General features: G+C 48.6%; 1 protein-coding gene across 1 annotated transcript; it reads left to right on the top strand.

Annotated features, from left to right (window-relative positions):
* Positions 1-353: 353 nt before the first annotated feature.
* Positions 354-16,127, top strand: pard6b (par-6 partitioning defective 6 homolog beta (C. elegans)). The gene is made up of 4 exons (XM_083675757.1): positions 354-678; positions 2,494-2,716; positions 11,985-12,265; positions 12,743-16,127. The coding sequence occupies exons 1-4, from the start codon at positions 616-618 to the stop codon at positions 13,364-13,366; spliced, it is 1,191 nt and encodes a 396-aa protein (XP_083531883.1). The 5' UTR covers positions 354-615; the 3' UTR covers positions 13,367-16,127.
* Positions 16,128-16,595: the final 468 nt, after the last annotated feature.

Genomic DNA, 16,595 nt, shown 5'->3' with positions numbered 1-16,595 from the left:
TGAGTTGTTGATCGTGTGACAGATATCAGAAGCTCAGTTTCCTTTTCTTTCCTATGCTAGCTAAACACTTTAAAAAAAACAATCACCTTATTTAAAACCAAGTTTTTCTCCTCCTCTATCGTGTACCATTATCATATCCAAACAGACAGGGAGAAAAGACACGCACCTTCAACAATTGTTTGAATGGTATCACTGACTATACCACAGGTACAGTAATGTTGATAAATGATAAATAAAAAGAGGAAAAGTTTTCCTTCATTCTGACGCTAGCGGGAGTGCGAGTGTAGGGAACGAGGCTGCAGCCAGCCGTTTCCTGGGTGCGTAGAGAAGCGTCACCACCACAACCAGGACAGCAGAGTGCTGGGTGGCGATGTGGCGACTACTAATATGAAGATAAGTTAAACAGTAGGTAGGCTAGCAGGCGGTGTCGCATTGTCGGAGTAGGACAACGGAACCAGGAGACCTTCATGTGTCTAAAGGACACCCAGCTAACTGGAATAACTGTGCTGGTACCATTTGGGATACTAGGGCAGCGCGAAGCGGACGAGGGTAGCCCCGGAGGGAGGGCAAGTGTGTGTCTGTGCGGTGGTGGAGCGGCGGTCCTGCTAGTGAAAGATGAACAAAACCCACCGAGTACCGAGCAACCGAACTCTGGCCGCCGTGGAGGTGAAGAGCAAGGTGCGTTGCTCACCGGAGAATAGTATCGTGTCAATCTGAATTCTTTAGCTTGGTTGATAACGTTACTAGCTAGTCACTTGCGGTCCATGGCTAAATAATTAGCCCGCTAAGTGGCTTGTCAGCAAGTTATGATGTCGTGAATTACTGGCTCGTCCCACTTGCTAACACAGCTAGCTAGGTGGCTAGTTAGTTGCTATCCCATCTTTTACGCAACAACTGTCAAATCTGGATTGTTTCGGGAAGGGTTGAGGATAGATTGAGGTTGTTTGCAAATCCCTTAAAGATCTTTTGATTTACAATAATACACATTCACGCTCACCATGAGAGCACCTGTCATCCAAGGCCAAGCCTAGACTTGTCTTTACTTTTGACAGGTGTGCTGCAGTCATTTTGAACGGACCAATTCGAGTATGTATATCGTTCATTAAGATGCCGTTATAGAATAACTAACTAAGTTTCAACTTCGTTCATCATAATTAAATAAAATAAATTGAGATCATATCTTAATTTGACGATCATATCTTAATTTCTCAGTCCAATAATATCTGAGATATCATCTCATTCGGCTGTTATGGTGGATGGCCTACAACACAAGTCTCTTGCTTGGTGTTTATTGTCCCGTACGCAGGTGTGTCCGCCAGTCTCAGGTGATCGCGATTCCTTCCGTGTTGGATTGTCACAACTAGGCGCCTTCATAGATTACAGTCATTGCGCAGTTTACATTTTCAATGGCCAAAACAGTGACTTCCAATAGTGTTATAACTTAACCCAAACGTTGACAAGTATCGCATAACGGCTTTATGGTTCATCACTTCCAAAGCCTTCTCTATACATCAACATCAATACATTACATAACATGAGAGACATTATTAGTACATTGAAATGCTATCACTCCACGTCGAGAGAGTTCGTTACTTTTCTGCTTGACTTGTCACTGGGTCACTAACCAACCGGCCAGCTCCGGTCCCCGGCGCCCGAGCCCCGAGGCTCGCTAATAGTAACCACAACACTGCTGTCGCTGTGGGGGCCGTCGGTGGAGCAGCAAACACACTAGCGTGGCCGCGGTTACTACACTCTTTCACTCTTCACTACGGGCCTAACCGCAGCGCTCTGACCATGAATAAAGATGAAGTGTGTGTGTGTGTGTGTGCGCGCTCTAGTCTGGTGGAGTAGTAGAAGCAGGAGTTTCTATGGCCACAGCGGCACACCATGATTGATTGTCAGACCCGTGCGTTTCCCATTGATGTGCCAATAAAAGCTGTGTGTGTGTCCTTATCTGTTCTGTAGGCTATCCCTTTATAGTACACACACATCCGTTGTATATCACACGCACATTCCGTCAGTCAGGGAGGAGAGACATGCTGTCCAAGCCTGGGACAAACACTAACAATGAGACGAGCCTTGTCATTGGTTGGCACGGCCATGGGATGCCTGGGGTTTGTAGACACTTCAACACACACACACACACACACACACACACACAGACAGACAGACAGACAGACAGACAGACAGAGTGGTGCTATAAGAATGGAACAAACGTGTTCAGCACAGTCTGGGAGACCACTGCTTCAACAATCAGATCATTGACCCGTCAGCCACTGTGGAATCCTCTGGTATTGTTGGTATTTCAGGGAAACCGTTTGCTACTGAATTATTGAATATATGAATATATATGAATGAATATCTTTTGCTACTTATTGTTATCTATCTGTCTGACTATCTGTGTCTGTTGTGTGTGTCTATCCATGTGTGTGTGTGTGTGTATGTTGTCTGTGTTGTCGTCTGTCTTACTTGTCTGTGTCTGGTGTGGTCCAGTTTGGTGCAGAGTTCCGGCGGTTCTCTCTGGACCGCTCCAAGCCGGGTCGGTTCGATGAGTTCTACGGCCTCCTCCAGCACGTCCACCGCATCCCCAACGTGGACCTGTTGGTGGGCTACGCTGACGTCCAGGGAGACCTCCTGCCCATCAACAACGATGACAACTACCACAAGGCTATCTCCACCGCCAGCCCCCTGCTAAGACTGTTCCTACAGCGGAAAGGTGAGGAAGGGATGGAGAGAGGCAGGGCTGGAGGGAGGGAGGGATGGAAGGAGGCAGGCAGACAAACAGACAGACAGTTAAAAGATTGTTGTTTTTCTCTATAGGATAGAATGAATTCAGCAATTAGACTTTCTCTGAATTCCACTCTAAATCACAATCAACATCACATTATGTGGTGTTGAATGGAACGGTGTGTGTGTGTGTGTGTGTGTGTGTGTGTGTGTGTGTGTGTAAGCTGTCTAGCTGTGCCATATGACCTATAGAGGCTAAGCCACTTTGTCAGGGGGGGATTACTGGGGTCACTGTGTAGCGCCGTGTGGGACCGTGACTCAATTACACGCTACACACACACCTCATGCTGGGGGCAGTCTGTGTGGCTGGAACACACACACACACACACACAGGCACCACACATTCACACACACACACACTCTGGCTGCAACCCCCACCCTAACCCCCTAATTTCAGATGGTCCACCCCACCCCTCTTATTTCAGATGCCCCCCCCCCCCAGCAGCCAGCCAGCCAGTTGAGCCTCTCTCCAGGAGACAGTCTGGATGGATGAGGCTCTGTCTGTCATCTTCACTAATGGCTTCCGTTTCTCAATATCATATAACCACAGCTAGCCTGAATCAGCTTTCTCTCTCTCTCTCTCTCTCTCTCTCTCTCTCTCTCCATCTCTCTCTCTCTCTTTCTGTCACTCTCTCCTGAGCTGGTGTCTGTATGAGTGAAGAGTGGGTAGTTCTATGGCTGTCCCTCAGGTGAGGAAGCTAGGAGGAACACACAGCTTTGCTTTGACCTAGCGGCTCGCTCCTTTAGCCTGTAGCACAGTGGCTAGGAACACAGACTGGCTCTGGGTTGACCTAGCAGCTAGCTCCTTCTGCCTGTAGCACAGTGGTTTGGAACACAGACTGGCTCTGTTTTTTTGTTTTTTTTTACTGTATTGATGGTATTTGACTGTAACTGATGCTAATCTGTCAAAGTGGCCTATGCACTGTATTTTTTTCAATCTGATAATCTTTTTAATTTTGGACAGCTCTATTCTAAGAACAACAATTACTATTGTGTTGTTTGTATCCTGCCTTGGGCAGACACTGCTGGTGTGACTGCTTTCCTCTCCTCTCCTCTCCCATCTCCTCTCCTCCTCCCATCTCCTCTCCTCCTCCCCTCTCCTCTCCCCTCCCCTCCCCTCCCTTCCCCTCTCCTCTCCTCTCCTCTCCTCTCCTCTCTCCTCTCCTCTCCTCTCCTTTCTCCTCTTCTCCTCTCTTCTCTTCTCCTCTCTTCTCCTCAGCCGTCAGAAGTAAGAATAGATCTTCACAGGGATTCTGAGGAATGTGTGTGTTGGTGTGTGTGTGTTGGCGACACTTGCATGTTTAGTACACTGTGGTGTTCTAATGAATTGAATGAAACATTCAGCTGTAACATTCGGCTGAGGCTGAACCTGGAGCCGGGTTAGAGGGCTGAGGCTGGTGTAGTCTGGCTGTAGGACTGTAGGGTTGTAGGGTTGTAGGGCTGTAAGACTGTGGGGTTGGCTGTGATTGGTAAAATGACCAGACATTCCATTCCTCATTCCATTCCATGCATTACAATGAGCCCGTCCTCCGATTTCTACCTCCACCAGCCTCCCCTGGTTGATAGAATCATGTGAGTAACCATGACGTCACCACAGGGGTATTATGATGCTAGAGGATATTGATATTCTAGTCAAACATATTCTTTGTGTGCGTGGGTGTCCAAGTGATTTCAATGTAGTCTCACTTGGTATTTACTCTCTCTCTCACACACACACGCGCACGCACGCACGCACGCACGCACGCACGCACGCACGCACGCACGCACGCACGCACGCACACACACACACACACACACACACACACACACACGTCTTGTCTCTCTGTCACAATGTGTGGATGACTGCAGAGCCACCAGTTGGTCCATGCCTGTTTACCCGTTGCCATGGCTGCGGTGGATTAGCGACTATGAGGTTTGTGGAAGGCTGATGAGAGCAACACACCACACACACACACACACACACACACACACACACACACACACCTGAATGGTACAAGCAGGAGAGTGCTCTCTCCTCTCCTCTCTCTCAGAAGAATGGTTTAGTAATTAGTAACTATGATGAGTCACAGAGAGATTGAACACTTGTGAGTGTTAAACACATCAATGCAATCACACACTGGTCTGGTGGACCCACCCACTAGAACAAGCACTGGGGCAGAAGCATGATAACACAGGGAGAGAGGGAGGGAGGGAGAGGGAGAGAGAGAGGGAGAGAGAGACAAGGGAGGAATGTGTTGTGGAGGCAGAGGAGTAATGAGAGAGGAAGGGAGGAAGAGAGAGAGAAGGGGGAAAGGAAGAGGGGGAATCGTGGGTGAGGAATGCAGTGTGGAGTCAGCGAGAGGGGGAGAGACTAAGAAAGAGAAGGAGATGGAAAGAGGGAGAAAGAGAAAAGAAAAGAGAGAGAGAATAGGGAGGGAGGAATGCGTAGTGGAGGGAGGTAGAGTGAGGCCCTGGCTGGGGGAGGGCGGGATGGGGGAGGGCTGGTGGAGGAGGTGGAGGAGGAGGAGAAGGAGGAGGGGGGGGGGGGGGGCTACGCTGGTGGAATGTGGCCAGGCTCTGATCACCACTGCTGGGTAGATTAGACAGGACAGCAAGGCCTAGTACATGGCACTGGAGCTATGGAGGTGGAGGGGCCGGGGCCGGGGCAGGGGCCGAGGCTGAGGCCAGGTTAGAGGGCCGGGGCTGGGGCCGGGGCCGGGGCTGAGGCTGGGGCTGGTGAAGTCTGGTTGTAGGGATGGCTGTGATCGGTACCATGACCAGATATTCCATTCCTCATTCCATTCCATGCATTACAATGAGCCCGTCCTCCGATTTCTACCTCCACCAGCCTCCCCTGGTTGATTGAATCATGTGAGTAACCATGACGTCACCACGGGGGTATTATGACGCTAGAGGATATTGATATTCTAGTCATACAGTAATAAAGCGATGAGGATTGTTGACTGTGTCCCCCAGCTCCAACTGTACTGTGGAATGTCTTCACAGAAGCAGAGGATGAGGAGTGGAGGGAGAGAGAGAGGGATGGACAGAGTTGGAGAGCGAGAGAGAAGGATGGACAGAATTGGAGAGTGAGAGAGAAGGATGGACAGAATTGGAGAGAGAGAGAGAGGGATGGACAGAATTGGAGAGAGAGAGAGAGGGATGGACAGAGTTGGAGAGAGAGAGAGAGGGATGGACAGAGAGCAGCCACCCTGGCCAGGTCATTGTTGAGGCGTATGAGTGACAGAGTGGCCCGTATCCGGCTTGGCCTTGCTAGCCCCCCCTCCCCTGCCTCACCCTCAGCCTCCTCCCCCCTGGCCTCCCCCCAGGTGTCCCCCGCCTCACCCCCTGACCTCCCCCGCCTCACTCCCTGACCTCCCCCCTGGCCTCCCCCGCCTCCCCCGCCTCCCCCCTGGCCTTCCCAGCCTCCCCCCTGGCTTCCCCCGCCTCCTCCCTCTCACCCTGGAGGCCTAAGCAGGGAGCTCAAATACCCAGGCTTGACCTATGAGTAGCCAGCAAGACACAGCCAAGCCAATCAGCAGACAGCATCAGACAGCTTGACCAATCAGCAGGCAGCATCAGACTGCAGAGATAGACAGCCCGGCCAGCCTGGAGAAGAGAGACAGAAAGAAGAGGAGAAGGAGGAGAGACTGCAAGAGGCAGGGAAAGACTGATTGAAAGAGAGAGAGAGACAGAGAAAGAAAGAAAGAAAGAGAGGACACTGTCAGCAAAAATAGAATTGATGAGTATACTGCAGCATTGACAGGACAGGAGGAGAGAGAGTCTGTTCTCTATACACACACACACACACACACACACACACACACACACACACACAGGTGTGTATAATGTTGTGTAGGTGTGTGTTCAGGTGAAGAGTGATGAATGTAGAGGTGAGAGGTGTGTCCCTGTACCACTACTGTATGGATGTAGTAAACACAATATGTTTATCCTCAGTGTGTCCCTCCTCCCCTCCCCTCCCCTCCCCTCTTTCACTCCTTCTGTCTTACTCTTCCTCTCTTCTCCTCTCCTCCTCCTCCCCTCCTCTCCTCAACAACCATCCATTCTGGTATTCCTCCATCTGTTCTTAGTGACAGTGAATGATGTTACTTTATGCTCTGGTCTCCAGTCCTCCTCCTCCCTATTTCTTTTCTCTCCTTATCCCATGCTCTCTCCTTTCTCACTCTCTCCTATTTCACTTTGTCTCCCTCTCTCCCCTTTTTCTCTCTCTCCCCTTTCTCTCTCTCTCTCTCTCCCATTTCTTTCTCTCTCTCTCCCATTTCTTTCTCTCTCTCTCCCATTCTCCCTCCACTTTCTCTCCCCCTCCCTCCCTCCTCCCTCTCTCCCTTACCCTACCTCTTCCTACTCTCCCTCTCTCTCTTATCAGTATTAAGGTTCTGTCCATCAGCAGAGCCAGAGAGGTATGCTCCCAGAATAGAAACACTTCAGGAATTTTCTCCCTTTTCAGAGGTCTTTTTCACCCACACCTCCTACCCGCCTCACACACACATTTGTTATCCCCTCCTGCCCCAACACACACACACACACACACACACACACACACACACACACACACACACATACACACACACACAGTCACAGTCCCTCCCTCCCTCCTTCCCTCCCCCCCTCCCTCTCAGTATCGTTCTGTGACTGGAACACCATGGTACTCACCATGTGGGGGAGGGATAGGGGAGGTCAACAAAACCTGACTGTTTCCAGACTAGCTGTTATGAAGCAACACTCAGACCTCAGCTCAACACAGAGCCCATTAACTCAGACTTCAGCTCAACACAGGACACATTAACTCAGACTTCAGCTCAACACAGGACACATTAACTCAGACATAACCCATTATTCATGTCATTGTAAGACATACATACTGTATGTGGTTCTCATGCTAACTTAGCAGTAGCACTTTCTTCAGTCAGTGTGATTGTATGGCCGGTGTCTGTTGTTGATCAGATCAAAATCAAACTTTATTAACAGAGCACATTTCATACAGGGGTGCAGTACCATGTGACTGGGCTGGTTCCCCCGGTTAGACAGAGGCAATGCTGCTCCTCCTGGTGATTGACAGCTCTGTCCTGGTGGCCTCTGATCTGAGCATGTCCAGTGTGAGGTCATCATTGTCACCTGAGCGTGGTGTCAGGTGATGCTGGGGATCATGATGTCACTAGTGAAGCAACAAGCTCCTGGTCCTCCCAGGAACACACTTCCTGTTACAGTAACTTCCTGTTGGGAGGCTGGTGGAGGTAGAAATCGGAGGACAGGCTCATTGTAATACATGGAATGAATCAGACGTCTCCCCCAGCCTCTGTAGTAGAAGGGATCTCATGGATGGTCAGTCCTTGCATCCACAGCTCCATCTAGGACTCTAAGAGTGGTTCCATTTCTCCAGCCCCATCGCTCAGCTGTTTACCAAATAACTTTGCGGGGAGACAAACATTAACGTTGTTGTTCCCAGATTGCCCCTTTAAGTTTAGGACCAGGAGTGGTAGAGACAACTGGTCACCATGGTCACCGAACCCTGCCTTCACACCCGTGCACACACACACACACACACACCCTGCAGGGTGGAAATGCATTAGTGAGCTCCTCTATTCACTCTTCATCGTGTCTGTGTGTGTGTGTGTCTGTATCTGTGTGTGTGAGAGAGATTTTCCACTCCAGTGCTCTATTTCCCTTGCCCTGTATCTCTCCTCTCTCTCTCCACCTCTCTCTCTCCTCCTCTCTCTCTCCACCTCTCTCTCTCCTCCTCTTCAGTGACTTCTTTATGAACTGTGGGGAATCATAACCATCAGAGCAGTTTAAATAGTTCACCTTTACTGACCCATGAAACATGTGGAGTTGGTTTAAATAGCTCATCTTTACAGACACATGAAGCATGTAGAGTTGGTTTAAACTGCTCTCCTTCACTGACCCATGAAACAGTTGGTTTTTACCCCATATTCTCTACTTTGGTCTAATAGTGATACACGCTGGTTAGCCTTCACATGGTCCTTTCCAGCACTGTTTCAGCAGCTATGGTGGATGTCACCAGGCCAGCTCACCTCAGCCTGGCCCAGCCTGGCACAGCCCGGCCCGCTTCCGTTCTGTAGTAGATGCAATGTGGTTTAACATGATGAAATCATGTCTCTACTGTCCGTTTCACCATACCAACCAGAGGATGGACTGTTCTCTCTCCCAGCTGTATCGACCTTAGGAAACCAGAGGTGGAGGCAGGGAGGGAGGGACGGAGAAAGAGAGTTAAAGAGAGTTAAAGAGACACTGTGTGTGTGTGTGTGTGTGTGTGTGTGTGTGTGTGTGTGTGTGTGTGTGTGGGTTAATTAGACTGAAAGCCCTTCCTCTCTGTGTTAATGAGATCTGATGATTGTTTTTCAGGCGTCAGGTTTCACTACAGTAGAGTCAGCAACTGATGGAGGTGCGTGCGTGCGTGCACATGTGTGTGTGGCCCTGGGGGACTTCCTCCTCAACACTCTGTACCCATCTATTACCCTTTTGTTAAACTACAGTTAGGTCCGGAAATATTTGGACAGTGACACAATTTTCATAATTTTGGCTCTGTACGCCACCACAATGGATTTGAAATGAAACAATCGAGATGCAGTTGAAGTGCAGACTTTCAGCTTTAATTCAAGGGGTTGAACAAAAATATTGTATGAAACGTTTAGGAATTGCAACCATTTTTATACACAGTCCCCTATTTTCAGGGGCTCAAATGTAATTGGACAAATTAACATAATCATAAATAAAATGTTCATTTTTAATACTTTGTCGAGAATCCTTTGCAGGCAATGACTGCCTGTAGTCTGGAACCCATGGCAGCAAATGCTGGGTTTTCTCCTTTGTGATGCTTTGCCAGGCCTTTACTGCAGCTGTCAGTTGTTGTTTGTTTGTGGGTCTTTCTGCCTTTAGTTTTGTCTTCAGCAAGTGAAATGCATGCTTGATCAGGTTGAGATCAGGTGATTGACTTAGCATTTGCAGATTCCACTTCTTTGCCTTAAAAAACTCCTGGGTTGCTTTCGCAGTATGTTTTGGGTCATTGTCCATCTGTACTGTGAAGCGCTGTCCAATCATTTTTGCTGAATCTGAGCAGACAGTATATCCCTAAACACTTCAGAATTCATCCGGCTGCTTCTGTCTTCTGTCACATCATCAATAAACACTAGTGACCCAGTGCTATTGGAAGCCATGCATACCCATGCCATCACACTGCCTCCACTGTGTTTTATAGATGATGTGGTATGCTTCGGACCATGAGCAGTTCCAAGCCTTCTCCATACTTTTTTCTTCCCATCATGCCGGTACAGGTTGATCTTAGTTTCATCTGTCCAAAGAATGCTGTTCCAGAACTGGGCTGGCTTTTTTAGATGTTTTTTTTAGCAAAGTCTAATCTGGCCTTTCTATTCTTGAGGCTTATGAATGGTTTGCACCTTGTGGTGAACCCTCTGTATTTGCTCTTGTGAAGTCTTCTCTTTATGGGTAGACTTGGATAATGATATGCCTACCTCCTGGAGAGTGTTCTTCACTTGCCTCGATGTTGTGAAGGGGTTTTTCTTTACCATGTGATGGATCCTGCGATCATCCACCACTGTTGTCTTCCGTGCACATTCAGGCCTTTTTGTGTTGCAGAGCTCACCGGTGCGTTCTTTTTCTCTCAGAATGTATCAAACTGTTGATTTGGCCACTCCTAATGTTGCCGCTATCTCTGATGGATTTTTTTGTTTTTGCAGCGTAAGGATGGCCTGTTTCACTTGCATTGAGAGGTCCTTTGACCGCATGTTGTGCGTTCACAGCAACAGCTTCCAAATGCAAATGGCACACTTGGAATCAACTCAGACCTTTTAGCTGCTTAATTGATAAAGAAATGACAAAGGAATAGTCCACACCTGTCCATGAAACTGCTTTTGAGTCAATTGTCCAATTACTTTTGGTCCCTAAAAAAGAGGGGGCTCCATATTAAAGAGCTGTAATTCCTAAACCCTTCCTCCAATTTGGATGTGAATACCCTCAAATTAAAGCTGAGAGTCTGCACTTTAAGCCCACATTATATAACTGTAACTGGAATATATTTTGGTAAACAGCTAAAATAACAAAAGTTGTGTCAGATTCCAAATATATATGGACCTAACTGTAGCTCTTCATACATGGAGGGAGGGAGGGGGGAGGGAGGGAGGGAGAAAAAAAAGAGAGATGAAAGAGAGACAATAAAGAAGGGAGAGAGATGAAGAGAGTATGGTATGCGCTCCTGGGTAATAGGAAGCAGCCAGTCATAGACCAGAGACATGCTTCTGTGGGAACATCATCATCATGTTGGCTGAAGGTTGTCATGGGACAGATACTGGAGGCTGTGCTCATGTATTGCAAGAACATTCCAGAGTGGATGTGTGTGTGTGTGCGTGTGTGTGTGTGTGTGTGTGTGTGTGCGTGTGTTACATTCTTACAGGTCTTGACAGTGAACCTATGCCTCATGGGAGATGGGAAATTTAGAGACTGCTCTCTCTCTCTCTCTCTCTCTCAGTACAACTGATCCTTTGTTTTTCTTTTTGGGATGGGGGGGAACGAGAGGGGAGGGGGGGTGTACCTGTCAGAACCTGAGTGCTGGAATCCTTATCTACCACCTGACTGGACCCCTTCCCAGATCACGCAGACACACGCATGCACACACAATACCTTACAGCATTTGAATTATTTCAAAGCGTCTTATAAATTATTGTAGCCTAGTGTGGGGAGAGAGGGAGAGAGAGAGCATGATGTTGTTAATGTTTAGTGTGTGTGTTGTAGTAGTTAACCATTAGAGCACAGAGGACCAGGGCTCTCCTGTCAGGGGAAAGTCCAGGTATGGCCCAGAGAGAGAGAGAGTGTGTGTGTGTGTGTGTGTGTGTGTGTGAGTGAGTAAGCCTCAGAGGAATTCACAAAGCCCTGCCATGAAACAGAGACGTGAGGCCACGCCTTCTTTTACTGCATGTGACGTCCATGGTCACGTGACCAACAGGGTCAGGGAGGAGGGAACAGCTCTGTGACACAAGGCTAGAGGAGGGAGGGAAGGAGGGAGAGAAAGAGATGGAGGGAGGGAGTTCAGGGACCCCTCTCCAAGCTGTTGGGTTTGAACAACAACAACTACAGTACCAGTGTGCAACAGATCAACAAACATGTATGATTTAATATCTCCCCGTTGTACTGATGCTATTGATGCGCTACCCCCCCCCCCCCAGAGGAGGCTGACTACTCAGCGTTTGGAACAGACTCTCTGACCCGCAAGAAGACAACGGTGCTGGCGGCGGTGCTGCTGCGCCCGGACGCCAGCCGTAAGAAGCCGGCCGTGGTCATCAGCCTGCCCAGGGACTTCCGGCCCGTCTCGTCCATCATCGACGTGGACATCCTCCCCGAGACGCACCGCCGCGTCCGCCTCTACAAACACGGCCAGGAGAAACCGCTCGGGTTCTACATACGGGATGGGTCCAGTGTCCGGGTCACACCACAGGGCCTGGAGAAGGTACCGGACCACAACACGTCTGATGTCTGATAAATGAAGTTTATGTATGTCCAGGCGGGACACTTTTACGTCACGTATGCAAAACACATCTGCCTGTCTGTCAGCCACACAGTCACTTGGAGGAGCCTGTTATCATATTCTTAAGTATTCATGTCTTAAGTATTCATAATCTTTGTTTGTCTAAAACCAGGGATCGCCGTCTCTTAGAACAACAATGTTCTTTACATCCAGTAGAGGAATGGAGGCTGGTGGAGGTAGAAATCAGAGGACTGGCTTATTGTAATGTATTGGACGGAATGAGGAATGGTGTCAAAAACACGCGCTCCTCATTCTGTTCCATGCATTACAATGAGGTCGTCCTCTGATGTCTGCCTCCCCAGCCTCCGTCTGCCTCCCCCAGCCACCTCTAGCCTCCCCTAGCCTCCTCCAACCTCCCCTGGCTCCCCTGCCTGTAACCTGTGTGTCCCCCCTCCCCAGGTGCCGGGCATCTTCATCTCCAGGATGGTCCCCGGGGGGCTGGCCGAGGGCACGGGGCTGCTGGCTGTCAACGACGAGGTCCTGGAGGTGAACGGCATCGAGGTGGTGGGGAAGTCTCTGGACCAGGTGACCGACATGATGATCGCCAACAGCCACAACCTCATCGTCACCGTCAAACCTGCCAATCAGAGGAACAACGTGGTTCGGGGGGGCGGGGGCGGGGCCGCGTCTGGGAGCTCGGGGCGCTCCTCCGACAGCGGCGCCAGTTTCTATGGTTACTCGTCGCAGGGCGGCGGGGTCGCCATGGCGACCCCCGCCACGCGCATCATCCAGAACTTCCACCCAGGGGAGGAGCCAGAGAGCGACGAGGACGACGAGGACCTGGTCATCGAGGTGGGCGGCGAGGCCACACCCATCCCGCGGGCGCCGCTATTGTCCACGGCGACGTCGGTGTCATCGTCGTCCGTCAGCTGCAGCATGCCGTCGCTGCCACGCTATGAGCCACACCTCAACCTCCGCCCTGCCAACGGGACCATGGCAACCAGCACCAGCGCCGGGTCACTGAGCACGACTGATGGCAGGGGGAGGAGTCTGGAGGAGGACGGCACGGTCATCACACTGTAGTAGTAGAGGACACACACACACACACACACACATACAAAGGATACACACATACAAAGGATACACACACACACACACACACACACACATACAAAGGATACACACATACAAAGGATACACACACACACACACACACACACACACACATACAAAGGATACACACATACAAAGGATACACACACAGGATACACACACACTCACTCACACAAAGCACGCTGTCGTCATACATTCACACAGCTGCTGTACTTATGGAGCACACAGTCATACACACATTAGTTCACACAGTCATACACACACTCACATACCGTCATGCTTACATAAACCCTGACCAACCCCCTGCACATGTGCCATAGGACAGACAGACAGACAGACAGACAGACAGACAGACAGACAGACAGACAGATGTAGTGATGTCATATGGTGTTGTTTGTATGGACAAGGGTCAAGGGTCAACGGTCAAGGATCAGTATCTCTGTGGTTCTAACCCACTACAAGCACTTGTCTCTGTCATGGGGAGCTTGTTGTTCCCATGTTCTTCCACTAGAGGGCAGCAGTGAGATATGTCTCTGTTGTCCTGTCAATGTTGTGAACAAGAGCTGTTTTTTAATGAATAAGTGAATGAACGAATGAATGAATCAATGCACATATCTGCAGGCTCTGACCACTCCGGTATCAGACAGACAGACAGACAGACAGACAGACAGACAGACAGACAGACAGACAGACAGACAGACAGACAGACAGACAGACAGACAGACAGACAGACAGACAGACAGATGGACGAACGGACAGACGGACAGACCGACACATGTTCTCCCTTAAGCACATCTGACAGTATGCGTTTGCCTTGTCTCTGCGTAACTGACGACAACCACTCCTATCACAGCTGCATTTGATTGGTGAACAAAAGTCATCATGGCCTCCATTGTAGGTGTTACCATGGTAACAGAGAGCTGAGGCCTGCAATAATACTGTCATTTTTTTCTGAGGAGAAAAAAACACTAATCTGGGCGTTGAAAACCACTATTCTTGTGTTGCTACTCCCAGGCTTTTTAATGTTGATAATCATGGAAGAGAAACATTTTAATCCATCGCAGCAGTTTTGAAGCAACTGAACTGTCATAAATCTTGTATTATTTTTATCCTGTTTTTTTTTTTTTTCCTTCTTCCTGTTTTTGTTTTAATCTGAAATGATTGGTTGTCTGATTTTGAGTGCATCTCACACCTGACCATGTGACCACTAAGGACCACCCACCTCTCTCCAGCTGACCAATGGGATGTTGCCAGTTAGTTTTCCAGGAAGTGTCTCTCGTCTCGTCGCTGGGTGTTGCTGTGTTGGTGGTGCCTCATGACAAGGGCTATCTCTGCTACATACATGTAGACCGCTGAATGTCATTGTAAATGTGATCTGAATATGACCTGGACCCTCATTCATCTCAATATGTCTCTCTCTTCTTCAACCCTCAAATCTAACCTCTCTCTCTCTCTCTCCACCTCCACCTCTCTCTCTCCCACCCTCCCTCCAACTCTCTTTCTCTCCAGCTCTCCATCTGTCCATTCTGTGTGACATGAGAAGCAGAAGTCCTCTCTGTAACAGTGGTGCGTCTCTGAGTTCAGAGGTCACTCTGATGTGAGGTCACATGTCACTGATGTGTTCTGAAGCCTTCACATATGAAGAGTCTCCTCCTCTTTCTCTCTATACAGTATTGATCTCATTCTGTCATGTTCTAGACTACCCCTGAAACAGAACGTTCTAGACTGCCCCTGAAACACATGTTCTAGACTACCCCTGAAACAGAATGTTCTAGACTACCCCTGAACATTTTAGACTACCCCGGAACACAACATTCTAGACTACCCCTGAAATAGAACGTTCTACACTACCCTTGAAACACAACATTCTAGACTGCCCCTGAAACAGAATGTTCTAGAGGTTCTGCACATGCACAGCCAGAGTGTAATGAGAGAGTGTGACTGAGCATGTCCATAGTGACATCACTCATGATTGAAGGAGAGGAGGGCTGTGGTTGATGGACACACACTGGCCCAGTTTCTGTGTTTGAGTAAGGTGCAGTCTGTCTACCTTTGCAAAGTAGGTACTGTGTGTGTGCGTGCGCGTGTTATAGCTTGGTCAACAACTGCAGGGTGATTACAACAGTTTTCCCCATACTCCAGATACAGTTGGTAAACACCTCGCCACCTCACCTAACACACACACACACACACACACACATTTCTTTCTGTTGAAATACTCCCTTTTGGTTTTCTCATTCCAGCCCCACCATCAACATTCTGCATGAGTGACATTTTGAATGAAAGAATTTCAGAAATGTTTGTTAATTTATTTTGTTTTAACTTCACAGGACATGGGGATTGTAACCACAACTTTATATTTATTTTCTAATCATGTTTTCAGCATATTACCTTTGCTAAGTTCACATTTTATGAATTTTATTTTTGTATAACTGATCCACACTATGTTAATTAATGGTTGAAGCTCCTCCCCTCTCCGATCCCTGCGAGATCTCTCCTATTTAGATGTGATTTGATTGGATCAGTAACTTTCCTCTGTCCAATTAGCTGGTAGGGGTGTGGCATCCTGGGGTGTGGACATCCTGTTTCCCGTACTGTGAATACCTTGGTACACGGAGGTGTGTGTGTGTGTGTGTGTGTGTGTGTGTGTGTGTGTGTGTGTGTGTGTGTGTGTGTGTGTGTGTGTGTGTGTGTGTGTGTGTGTGTGTGTGTGTGTGTGTGTGTGTGTGTGTGTGTGTGTGTGTGTGTGTGTGTGTGTGTGTGTGTGTGTGTGTGTGTGTGTGTGTGCCGAGAGGACTGTTCACACCACATACTTCAGAAACATTACTCTTCATGTCTCTTCCTTTCAGGGAGGCTAGTGGAGGTAGAAATCGGAGGACGGGCTCGTTGTAATGCATGGAACGGCGTCCTCCGCTTTCTACCTCCACCAGCCTCCCCTGGACTTCCTTTTTTATTAAAGATAATGAGCAATGATTTTTGCTCGTCAGATGATAAATCCTAAGGTTTAGATTTGTACTGAGAATTGTCAGTATTTTCTTATGGATACTATATGATGTACGTTTGTATCACACGTAATGAACTTGTTTTGAAATGAAGATAAAGAAATGTATGAATACATAGATGCACAACAAACAAATGTATAACTGTTGATTCCATGAGCTGGATAAAATAAACTAATATGTAGCAATCATTGACTGTA

Source organism: Argentina silus, assembly GCF_951799395.1.
Source record: "Argentina silus genome assembly, chromosome: 8".
NCBI classification, from domain to species: Eukaryota; Metazoa; Chordata; class Actinopteri; order Argentiniformes; family Argentinidae; genus Argentina; species Argentina silus.
The sequence above is the reverse complement of the archived record's forward strand: the minus strand, read 5'-3'. Positions and strand labels throughout refer to the sequence as shown.